We start from the raw sequence: 12,585 nt of genomic DNA on the forward strand, positions 1-12,585 counted from the left end.
TTACGAACGAATTTGCCATGTATCTAAAGTGCGTGCCTGTATCTATGAGTCCGTGCATGATTGAGTCGTCAAATCAATTTGGTTCAGATTGCGGTGTAATCGATTAGCTCCAGCGATCGTGTCGACCGTACCGCCGCCGGCAGCGGACCGACCGAGCGACGGCATGGGCTCCTCGTTTTGGTTCTCGATAATAACAATTATTATAGTACGTATCTAGTAATAAAATGTTTTTCTGTCTATAGGCTAATTATCACAGTTCATACTTTAGTATTTGGTTGATATATCTACATACTTGTGTAGGTAACTATAGGTATCCAAAATCTTACTAAATGGTCTACATACAAACGAATAGATAAGTTGCAGCGTTAAGTCCCGTCAATGTCATTAAAACTTAGAACCCGCCAGGCGCCAACACGCTTCATAGGTGGCGGGTCTCAGCTCCACAAATACACCTACCTACCTAGTAGCTAGCACTGCTGGCTGGTGCAATAGCATTAACGTCACTACGACTCGCTTCAACTGAGATGCCATGATTATCCTACTAATGTAATCGCGAAAGTTTGTATGGATGTTTGTTTGGATGTTTGTTACTCTTTAAAGGGCGCAACTCTGGATTAACACATAGGCTATTTTTCGTCCCGGAAAATCCATGGTTCCCGAGGGATTTGTGAAAAGCCAAATTTCACGCGAATGAAGTCGCTGGCGTCTGATAGTAGGTAGGTATGCCAATATTACGTCCAAAATTCAACATTTGATCCAATAAAGCGGCGGCGAGACTACTGGGGGCTGGCGCACAGGATACAAAATATGCACAAGTGCGTATTTTGCTCACTGCTATATTACACAAAAAATCGCATCTTTAACGACGTCATACAACGGGAGAATATCTGTTAGTGACGCTATGCCATTGGGACAGGAGAGGACGCGAAGTTTGAAAGTAGAAAAGATAAAAATGCATTATTTATATGTATTAAGCCACACATCACAATAGGTATGTCCTAAAAAAGTCACGATCTTTATTTCTCTTAAAGCTTTTCAACAGCTGCACGAGAGCCGTCGCCGCCGTCGCAGCCGTCGCGGCGCGGGCGAAGCATGCGACGACGACGGACGCGACGGGCTGGGTGTGGATGCACCCGGCGGCGCCAGAGCCCAGGTCAGGCGACAGGGGGGGTACAGCACTGCTGCTGCTGGCACACACACAAGACACTTACCAGTTTGTTATTGCAGGTTGCGGTTTTATGTTAACGTGCACGAGTAAGTTGTCATTTGTGTTGTATACAAAGTACAAAGCGTCTGGGAAACAAATACCTACTGTTTATCAAGTAGGTGAGCTGTTGTGCAGGCAATTGGACTTATTATTATCTTACTAAGCTACATTTGACGTTTGTGATACTAACTGGTTCAGTTCCTCATGATATACCTACCTATACCTATATTTATGTATATTTATTTTTAAAATTTAATATTTGCTTGAACCAACGAAGTGTAGGTGTCTGTTAATATCTACATTAGCTACATATCTATACGATATTACATACTACAGGATATTTTGACTGATCACAGGAAGCCCTACGTCATGGTGTAGCGGGAGCTCGGGCAACGCTCACACACACACACCACTGGGAAATTGGCAACAAGACTTGTGCCTGTGTGTGCATAAGTTCCTTAAGTGATACCTTAAGTTGTAATGTATTTACCTAATCAAAACATCTCAATAAAGTTATAGAAACACACGTATTGTTGTTGTGATTACTTAGGAACCTAATGTAGGTATATATAATGGTACTAGGTGCTTCATGACCAGACCAGACTCGTGATAGTCCAGTGGATATGACCTCTGCCTCCGATTCCGGAGGGTGTGGGTTCCAATCCAGTCCGGGGCATGCGCCTCCAACTTTTCAGTTGTGCGCGTTTTAAGAAATTAAATATCACGTGTCTCAAACGGTGAAGGAAAACATCGTGAGGAAATCTGCATACCAGAGAATTTACTTAATTCTAGACTTAGACTTTCTGAGAGAAGACTCGAGTTCAGCAGTGACCCGATTCCCGAAAATGGGTTGATAATGATGGTACTCGATCCAGAGGCGTATTTATTGGATGGGGCCACAGTCTCTCTGTTCGGAAGCCCTTTCGGACCGTGGGCATGTGGCATTATGCCAGCCCCGTGCTAGTGTCAGTATCAGTGGCGTAACTCATGTACAGCGATCTACCGTGTATCACTGTTGTATAGGGAAAGCGAGCTAACAAGTGTTGCGCGCCGGTCGATCAGTCCACTCCGGCACATCCTGTCGAAGGCTATCTAGCGCCGACCTTCGGCGTGTATTGTTGAAAGGATTGTTTGCGAGTCAGACAGGACTCTACAGGAAGAGTACTTTCCGTATGTCGTGAGCTCGGTTATTGATGTAGGCGTGCTGCGTGAGTGAAGCATTCCTGTAGCGGTGCCCAGCGGTCGAAAACGACGCAGGTGCTGCGGAGCGCGGCTAAAACGGATGGCGCTGCAGTGTCGTGCAGCCTCAGAATGGGGAGAATGCAAAAATGGATATGGAGCGAGAGGAAAACCCTTGTGAAGGAGTGCCGGGATCGACCCTCTGCTATTTGTCTCAAGCTCAAGTTGATAAGATCATTGCAGGTGGTGTTATGTAGTAATGTTTTGTGCTTGTGTAAAGTAACGTACGGCTGCGAGCCGGGCGGCGGCTACTCGCAGCCCAGCACGGACTTCTTGCAGCAGTTGCAGCAGCGCGGCAGCAGCAGGCCCGGGCGCGGCGTCCGGTCGTACCGGTGGCGCGCCACCAGCCGGTGCTCCGGCACGTACCAGCGGCCAACGCTGTCGTACTTCGGGCCCTCGGGCAGCAGCACGTGGCGCTGGCACAGCCGCCCCTGCCGCAGACACCACCGCGTCAGTCGCCAAACACGATGGACCACGCACACGCACAGTAAAACCATTGGAACAAGACATTAGTCTGAAGTCTAGTACAGCTTTGTGCGACGGAGCTCAACCGACGAACCTACCGCCGAGCAGAGACGTCTCGGCCCTTGCATATACTGCGAAGTGTTGTCCTGTTTATATAAACGAACAAGATATTTCAAAGACTTTTCATGTTGTAACAAACTGATTGTTGCGCCGCGCTCGTCGACGGCTGGTCACGTTGCTTCTGTTGTCGAGATTCTAACGTTAACATGAGCGGACGCGAGCGTGTTACAACTGTCAGTCGGAACTGGGACCGGATGGTAGTAGCTATACCTTTTCAAGGTTGTGCCAAACATAACAAAGTGAAGTGTTTTTCAGATAGCATGAGTAGGGTGACAGTTGCCTTATGATGGTAAGTGGATAATACAGAATACGTACTATTATTGTGAATCGAGTCAAACGAACTGTCATCGTACCCATGCTATCTGAAAAACACTATAACGTTTGATTCTTGTACTAAGTACTCAGGTTTTGGTCTCGATATGTCCAAGTGGTAGAGGCGTCAGACTCTACAGTGTGTGTAAGGCATGGTGACGTGTGGCACAACTGTGAATGAACTTTCTTCTACACTAATTAGACGCTGCGGCACCTTGTCGCGCAGGCGGTGGACGCGGCCGCCGCGCGCTGGCGCCATGTCCAGCAGCGCGGGGTCCGCCGCCAACTCACTCTTCGCACTGCCCTTTTCTAATATTGCCTTGAGTGATGATTCCTCTCCACCCGTCCGCTCGTCATTGCCGCGCACGCGTCCGACCAACTCTTTATTCTTCTTCATGAAATGTTTATATTTGTTTATTCTCGTTTCGTTTTTGAAACGTAACGTGTTGTTCGCGACGCCAGCGTGCGGCCGTTGGAGCTGTGGCTGCAGTCTGCTGATGTTGCGCCTGACGTGCAGGAAGCGGCTCAGCGCTGGCTTGTCACTGTTGAGGGCGGGCGCGGCGGGGGGCCGCTGCGTGGTCTCGTAGTCGAACTGCCAGGTGAGCGCCCCCGCGGCTCGTCTGTTGTCTCCGTTCCCTCCGCTGAGCGGCGTCGTGGTGACGTTCGCGGGGGGGTGCAGCGGGGGTGCGGTGGCGGCGGGCGGGGCGCGGGGGGAGCCGGCCGGGGGTCGCTCCGTCTCCGCGTAGTCGTCGTTGTTCTTCTGGAGGTTTCGTTTGAGCGCGTTCACGAAGTTCACATTGTGCGTGTCTGACAATAAGTAATATTTATTACGTATCTCTGTTTTATATTATACAAGCCGAGGCCTTGCGGTTTCACCCGCGTAGTTCCTATCCCCGTTTAGGTGTAATACATGTAAAGTATATAAAGTATATTCTATATTCTATTTGGTGATTGGGAGATTGTCACATTTGACGAGCTCACAAATAGCGTGGCTCTCTAAAGCGTGGTTAAAGAATTTTCAAAATCTGTTCAGTATATGCAAAGTTGACCTACAGCACCACAAACTTCACCTCTGTATAATATTAGTATACACTAGCGGACGCCGGTGACTTCGTCACGTGAAATTCAGTTTTTACAACACAACGAACAGTCACAAATACCGCAGAAATCGCGAATTTTTCCGGGATGAAAGGCAGCGTCTATCTCTAGGTTCTATCTTCAAGTGAAAGTCCCGTTAAAATCAGTTTATTCGTTCTAAAGATTAGCTTGGGCACTTTAACTGCAAAACTATCATTTATTATATTGTAAATAAAAAACTTTAGTTTTAGACAGTTGCATGCGGTGTTTACCTATAAATAGATTTGCATTTTATCTTTCTGCTCCTTGCATTTATGTTTAATAATTGTATTATTTGTATGTCTGTTGGTAGGCCAAATAAAGAGAAAAAAAATATCATTAGAAGTCGTCGTCGTCGTCGTCAACAACCCATATTCGGCTCACTGCTGAGCTCGAGTCTCCTCTCAGAATGAGAAGGATAAGGCCAATAGTCCACCACGCTGGCCCAATGCGGATTGGCAGACTTCACACACGCAGAGAATTGAAGATAATTCTCTGGTATGCAGGTTTCCTCACGATGTTTACCTTCACCGATTGAGATACGTGATATTTAATTTCTTAAAATGCACACAACTGAAAAGTTGGAAGTGCATGCCCCGGACCGGATTCGAACCCACACCCTCCGGAATCGGAGGCAGAGGTCATATCCACTGGGCTATCACGGCTCTCATTAGAAGTACGCCACAGTAAAGATAAATTGTTAAAAGTAATGTATTACCGTTACCGGCGTCGGCACACAGGGCGGCGAGCGCGCCCGCGGCGCACAGCCAGGCCAGCCGGCGCATGCCCGTGCCCAGTGCCCAGTGTGAGTGCCCAGTGCCCAGTGCCTAGTGCCTGCTCACTATTACCTACTACTGGAATAGTAAGTAGGTAAAAAGAGGCAAAGTTTTTTCAGAGTTATAAATATTTACTGTTCGAGCGTATGAGCGCAATAAAACGCAGGCTCTTGTGCAATCCGTCGCGTGGTACTCTCCACGTGACGGATTGCACAAGGGTTTCTACTAGGGTATGCCGAGCCACTATACATCGGTTGTTGTTTTTGGGTATCACTTGTGCATATAGATAATTATGAAGTGCACGTGACTGGGTGCAGGTCGTGACGCGGCGACTACAGCGAACTGTACAGGGAATTGTTGTTCGCTGACGTTCTGTTATAGTTGTTCTGTTTCAGGAAGGTATAACTAGGTTTGTAGTATATGTACAGTACCTACGGCGATGGCTTGTTCGTGTGACCCATGGGAACGTCACAGTAGAAACATTGTTCAATTATTATTTCGACTGGTACAGCCGTCAGCCAACCTACAAGAATTCGTTGCTCTGTTTCTGTTTTGCTAACGCTAGTTAGTTTAGTTCCACACGGCGCCCATCGCGGCTCCGAGCTCCAGAGCGAGGAACCTCCTCACAATACGCGTCGGCTCAAGAATAATGTAGCTGTAAGTCATCATTATACCGATATAATATATATAGAAGGGATAATATACGGAGTTTAGACCTGCCGCGCTAACCCAGTGCGGGCAGTGGGTAGATAAGAATACATGTGACTTAAATGAATGTTAATAAAAAAAATCATTCTCAAATGTAGGTATTTAATCAGTGAATGGTTCAGCGTTGTGCCGCCGACGTGGGGTCGAGCGGGCGCGGCGGCGGCTCGCCGTCGTCCTCGCTGTCGGCGGCGCCGGGCTCGCGGCGGTACTGGCGGCGCGCGCTCGCCAGGCGCAGCTCGGGGAACGGGCCGGCGCGCGCGCTCAGTCGCTACACGCGCGGCGGCGGCTCGCCGTCGTCCTCGCTGTCGGCGGCGCCGGGCTCGCGGCGGTACTGGCGGCGCGCGCGCGCCAGGCGCAGCTCGGGGAAGGGGCCGGCGCGCGCGCTCAGCAGCGACACGGCGCCCGGGCGCTGCTCCCGCACCAGCGCGCCGCCCGCGCCGCCCGCGCTGCGCCGGTGCTGCCGCCGCGACTGACAGGGACAACTCGCACATCATCATCATCATCATCAACAGCCCATATTCGGCTCACCATTGAGCACGAATTTCCTCTCAGAATGTGAGTGGTTAGGCCAATACTCCACCACGCTGGCTCAATGCGGATTGGCAGACTTCACACACGTAGAGAATTAAGAAAATTTTCAGCAGACGTTTGCTTTGCAGCTAAAAACCCGAGTATCTCCCGATTTTGCTGTTTACATTTTTCTACACTCAAAGTTTACGATTAAATAATTTGTTTAGTTCATTTTACCTTTAAAATTTGGTACGTCGGTTCGTCCGGCGCGCTGCTCGCCATGTTGTAATCAGAAGCATCTTGGTGGTCGTGCGCGGCGCGTCGCGTCTGCGGCAGGTTGGAGTCGCCGGCGGGGTCGGGCGCGGGGTCGGGCGCGGGGTCGGGCGCGGAGTCATCGTGCTCATAGTCGGAGTTGTCGTGCGTGAGCTGGCGGCGCAGGCGCTGCACCTGCAGCTGGAACTCGCTGGAGCGGTTGTCTGAGCTGGAATCTGAAGCAAATGTTACAAGTTAAAACGATAGTCGATAAATCTAATTTATTGCTCGATGTAGTAAGAAAAACGATAAACGATAAAATTAATCACATGCAAAAATTGTATGAATTTTGTCGATAACATATTTTCTAGCCAGAGGCAAAGTTAATACAACACATACACCGTATACGCCATACTTAATGCTTTATTTTTTTAATGGAGCCAACCTGCGCCTACGCCGGCCGCCGCGAGCGCCGCCAGCGCCACCAGCAGCGCCGCCAGTCGCCGCATGTCGCGCCGCTCTCTGCGCCACGCGCCGACTGCGCCGGGAGCTCTCTGCGTGAGCCTGGGGGAGGGGGGACTACTACTTCTCCGCCATTGCTGTTCCAAGGTAAGCCGACTGAATGGCCCAAGGCCATTCAGTCGGCTTACCTTGGAACAGTTCAATCAGTTTGAAGGCGGTGCCAAGCCAGTGATGTTTTAATTAAACACGTTTTAACTACAACATTTCTGTGGTTCTTTCAGAAACAGCTTTAATTAAAACACAACACTGTCTTGGCACCGCCTTCAAACTGATCAGAAGGTAGCACATAGGTAGGATGTTATTTTTTGCTTTTTAGTTAAAGTTATTTTTTGACTTGGAAGTCGGTTGAATTTTTTTATTAAAATTTTTATTTTTTATTTTTAGTGTTAGCATACCTACTGCGTGTGTACAGTCACAACTTATCTAAGTGGAAAGTTCTTATCAATACAAAATTATCAAGTCCAAACACAAGGTAGCTACTGTGAGCCGTCGAGGAGTTCTCTTCACTGTGCTTCGTCTTCATCACCAGACCCTTAATACAGTCACAATCCATCTAGGTGGAAAGTTCTCATCAATACAAATTTATCATGTCCAAACACAAGGTAGCTATGATTCAAAAACACAATTATTTCTAAAATTCCAAGTCTTGCATTTGAAAATAATCATCCAGACATGCTCTTTGGTACACTTTTCAAGACAATAGACAGAGAGTTTAGTAAAATTTTTAACTTTAAACGCATTAATGCTAGTCAAAAATTAAAGTTTAGCGAATGGGCTACTGTAGGCATTTACAAAAGTAGAGACAAACTGTACGAGTTGTACGAGGAAAAACAATATACTCAAACGCGAACTTATTTAGATTATGTCAAAAGTTACTCAAAAATTTTCAAACGTGTTTGTATTCTTGCGAAATCGTTACACATCAAACAGAAAATAATTGAGTCTGAGAACAAGATACAAACCACCTGGAATATAATTAATAGAGAATCAGGAAAAATCAAACCGCGGGATATCAGTTTTGAATTAATTGTCAATGACAAAAAGGTAAACACTAATATCGAGGTTGTTAATGCCTTTGAAGATTTTTCCAGAATGTTCCTATCTTGTTAACTGATTCACTAGATTCGTCTGCTACGGAAGCCCAGAGACTATTAAGAGGCAATGTTAAAGAGTGCAACGTTCTTTTTGAATTTCACCACATAACTGTATCAGACATTAAAAAATCTTTCAATTTGTTAAAATTAAAAAGAACCGGAGATCTGTGGGGCATGTCAGTGAAAGTAATATCTAATATAATTGATGTAATTGCTCCCCACTTAGCCATTATTTTTAATGAATGTGTGGACTTAGGTATTTTTCCGAACCTAATGAAGCATGGCAAATTGATACCACTTTTTAAATCAGGAGACAAATCAGATCTTAATAATTATAGACCGATTACAATATTGCCAACACTTAGCAAGGTCTTTGAAAAAATCATATTAAATCAACTTTTATGTCATTTTAATTTAAATAACTTGTTTCATCCTGAACAGTATGGTTTTACAAAAGGTCGCAATACAACTGATGCAGGGGCTAAACTTTTCAAACATATTTATGAAGCATGGGAAGGTTCTAAGAATGCTATTGGTGTGTTCTGTGATCTGTCCAAGGCGTTCGATTGTGTTGACCATAACACCCTTCTACTCAAGTTAAGCCACTATGGCATCAAAAGTGTTGCACTCGATCTCATTGCCTCTTATCTCAGTGATAGAACGCAGAAGGTATGCATAAATGATATAAAGTCGCACGGTTCCACTACCATAATGGGCGTCCCACAGGGTTCAATTCTGGGTCCTTTTCTATTTTTAGTGTACATAAACGATTTACCATACCATGTCAGCGGCATATGTGAGATTGTACTGTTTGCTGATGACACATCCTTAATTTTTAAGTCCGACAGAAATAAAGATAACTCTGACGACGTAAACCGTGCCATATCGCATGTGTCGCATTGGTTCACTGCAAATAATCTACTTTTGAATGCCAAGAAAACTAAATGTATTGAGTTTTCATTGCCAAATGTTAAAAAATTAGATAAGTCTATAATGATCGATGGTGAAACACTGGAAATGGAGAGTTCCACAGTTTTCCTGGGAGTGACCTTGGATTGTAAACTTCAGTGGGGTGCTCATATAGAAAAACTGTCTGGTAAACTTAGCTCAGCGGCATTTGCCGTGAGAAAAATAAGACAGTTTACTGATGTTGATACAGCTAGGCTTGTTTATTTTGCGTACTTTCACAGCGTAATGTCTTACGGTATTTTATTGTGGGGCAAGGCTGCCGATTTACAATCTATATTTGTTCTTCAAAAAAGAGCAATTCGAGCAATATATCAATTAAAATCACGCGAGTCCCTCCGTCAAAAGTTTAAAGAAATAGGTATACTAACAGTAGCCTGTCAATATATATATAACAGTATAGTATATGTAAGACAAAATATTAATTTGTACAAACGAAAAGGAGATTTAAACCCACGTCTTACTAGACACGGGCATAAGTTAGTTATTTCTGCATATCGTCTCCAAAGAGTAAAAAAATCTTTTGTAGGTTTGGGTGTACTCTTCTATAATAAGATCCCCAAGACTGTGATGGACCTGCCAATGCATAGCTTTAAGCAATGTGTTGAAAAACATCTACTTAGTCGAGGGTACTACAACATTGATGAGTTCCTTAATGATAAAGATGCTTGGAGGTCGTTGGATCAGCTTCCACCTTCACACAGAAAGTAAAACTATAAAAAATGTAAACAGTAATTGTTATTAATTGTAAATTATAATACTGTATGAATTTTTCAAAAGAGCAACTGTTGAGTTTCTTGCCGGTATCTTCTCAGCAGAACCTGCCTTCCGAACCGGTGGTAGAATCTTTACAAATAGTCAACTGACGTGTCAAAAGTGCTTGTAAACTGAGCCTACTTGAAATAAATGATTTTTGATTTTGATTTTGATTTTGAACCGTCGAGGAGTTCTCTTCACAGTCCCTCGTCTTCATCATCAGACCCTTAATACAGTCACAATCCATCTAGGTGGAAAGTTCTCATCAACACAAATTTATCAAGTCCAAACACGAGGTAGCTACTGTGAACCGTCGAGGAGTTCTCTTCACTGTCCCTCGTCTTCATCACCAGACCCTTAATACAGTCACAACCCATATAGGTGGAAAGTACTCATCAATACAAATTAATCAAGCCCAAACAAAAGGTGACTGCTGTAAATTGTTGACGAGTTCCATCGTCTGTGTTTCGGCTCCATCATCAGACCAACTCCAAACCTTCATAAAGTTGTAGTAGTTTAAAATACCTTACGGAAACACTAACAAATGTACTAGCCGTCTCTACAACTTTCAAAAGTTCCCCTCAATTTCTCCAGGATGCCATCATCAGATCCTGACATGAAAAAAATGGGACCACCCTGGAAGTAAACCCTTCAAAACAAAAAAGAATTTTCAAAATCGGTGCATAATTGACGGAATTATCGCTGGACATACATAAAAAAAAAAAAAAAAAAACATACATACAGCCGAACGTAGAACCTCCTCCTTTTTGGAAGTCGGTTAAAAAGAATCGACGTGCCACTTGGCTAGGAGGGCGGGTTCGGTTCCCAACCTGACGGAGCAGTACCTAAAGGTTGGCCATTTTTAACCGACTTCCAAAAAGGAGGAGGTTCTACGTTCGGCTGTATGTATGTTTTTTTTTTTTTTTTGTTAAAATTTTTACGACACATTATTTGAAGTAGATATTGTTAGAAAGAAACACTATTGAACCACATTAAATAAAGTTCTGAAAATTTTAATATTTAGTGTCTTTACTGTATTTACTTTTGATGCTATCGAAATATACAAAACAAACATACATACATGAAACAAATATTACTCGTAAGCCTAAATGAATGATTTTTTGGATGATGTAAGTACTAGGTAGGTACAAGTACCTACCTACCTACCTACAAGTAGCTCATAGTTAATGTACTATGTAGGGTGACAGATATATGTATGTACAAATTAAATATATTATTATGAATAAGTACTTTAAACTGCGCGTGATTCTATCTCGTAACGAGGACCATTGTACTAGTACCTTGCACATTTTCACAATAATAAGTAATGACCGGACAGCGCAGCGGCGTGAATGCTTGCGTCTATGAAATCGCGACCGCGGGTTCAAACCTCACTTCTGTTATAACACATTTGTACTTTTTTAAATTATTCCTATCGATTTGAGAGCAGTAGACATTTTGATGTGATATTAAAGCAGCTAATTTAATACTCGTATATCAAAAGGCAATTCAATTTGTTTCGGCCATATTGGTGCCTGTGAACATTAACAACAACCCCACAAAACTCTCCTGGCGTCCAACCATAGTTTTAAGTAGTCAAGTAGTTAGTTTTAGTAAAGTAGTTAGCAGTAGTATTATTGAAGTAATTGTATCTGTATAGTTGTAGTTGTAAAATAAACTCATTGTAAATTGGACTAGCTTCTGTTATTTATTAACTTAACCCATAACAATATTTATGCTAAGTTTTTTTTGTATTTTTATTTTATCCATTTGATTTTAGCCTTTTGATATACCTACTTAGAGTAATCGTTCAGGAATCAGGAGTCAACCTACGTGACCGGTGCAGGTCGGCGCTGACTAGAGCGACTCAGCGCGGCGCCGCTGCTAATGAGTATAATGAACATTTCTCAAATAGAACTATTAAAAATACTTATTCAAATATAAACGTTCGAGTTGCGTGTCAGTTATATGTATATAAATAAAATATACATACAAAAGTTTAAGTGCATCATTAGTGCAGTGCCTATATGGCTTTTTTTATTCTATACAAGTTAGCCCTTGACTACAATCTCACCTGATGGTGAGTGATGGCAAACTTGTTAGAAGGAGGATGAAAATCCACCCCTTTCGGTTTCTACCTACCTATTTATTATTCTTTTAATTCTTTTTACCCGACTGCAAGAAGGGTTATGTTTTTCGCGCGTATCTTGTATGTATGTATGTATGTATAACATATATGTATGTATGTATGTATGTATGTAATATTCTTTATTACCTCATATTTTCCAAACCGCTGGACGGATTTTCGTAATTAAGATATCGTTAGATTTGTCTTAATAACCCAAGTGTTCTTAGATAGGTGAAATTTAAAAAATACCAACAAGACGACTGTGAGACGCTATAGACTCGAGGTGAAAAAAAAATTTTGAGAGTGAAAGAATGATTTTCGTCTACATTTTTTAATAGGTCCCGACTGTTTTCTAGTTATTGCTTTCTACAGAAGTGTAGAAAGCAATAACTAGAAAACAGTGAAACAACAACA

The 12,585-nt window shown here is 43.7% G+C and overlaps 1 protein-coding gene across 1 annotated transcript; it reads right to left on the bottom strand.

Moving 5' to 3' along the window:
* Nucleotides 1-6,034: 6,034 nt before the first annotated feature.
* On the bottom strand, nt 6,035-7,231 carry LOC128198984 (uncharacterized). Its single transcript, XM_052887115.1, has 3 exons — nt 7,151-7,231; nt 6,691-6,941; nt 6,035-6,412 (listed from the first exon to the last, which is right to left on the bottom strand). The coding sequence occupies exons 1-3, from the start codon at nt 7,212-7,214 to the stop codon at nt 6,212-6,214; spliced, it is 516 nt and encodes a 171-aa protein (XP_052743075.1). The 5' UTR covers nt 7,215-7,231; the 3' UTR covers nt 6,035-6,211.
* Nucleotides 7,232-12,585: the final 5,354 nt, after the last annotated feature.

The sequence above is a fragment of the Bicyclus anynana genome, chromosome 18, assembly GCF_947172395.1.
Source record: "Bicyclus anynana chromosome 18, ilBicAnyn1.1, whole genome shotgun sequence".
NCBI classification, from domain to species: domain Eukaryota; kingdom Metazoa; phylum Arthropoda; class Insecta; order Lepidoptera; family Nymphalidae; genus Bicyclus; species Bicyclus anynana.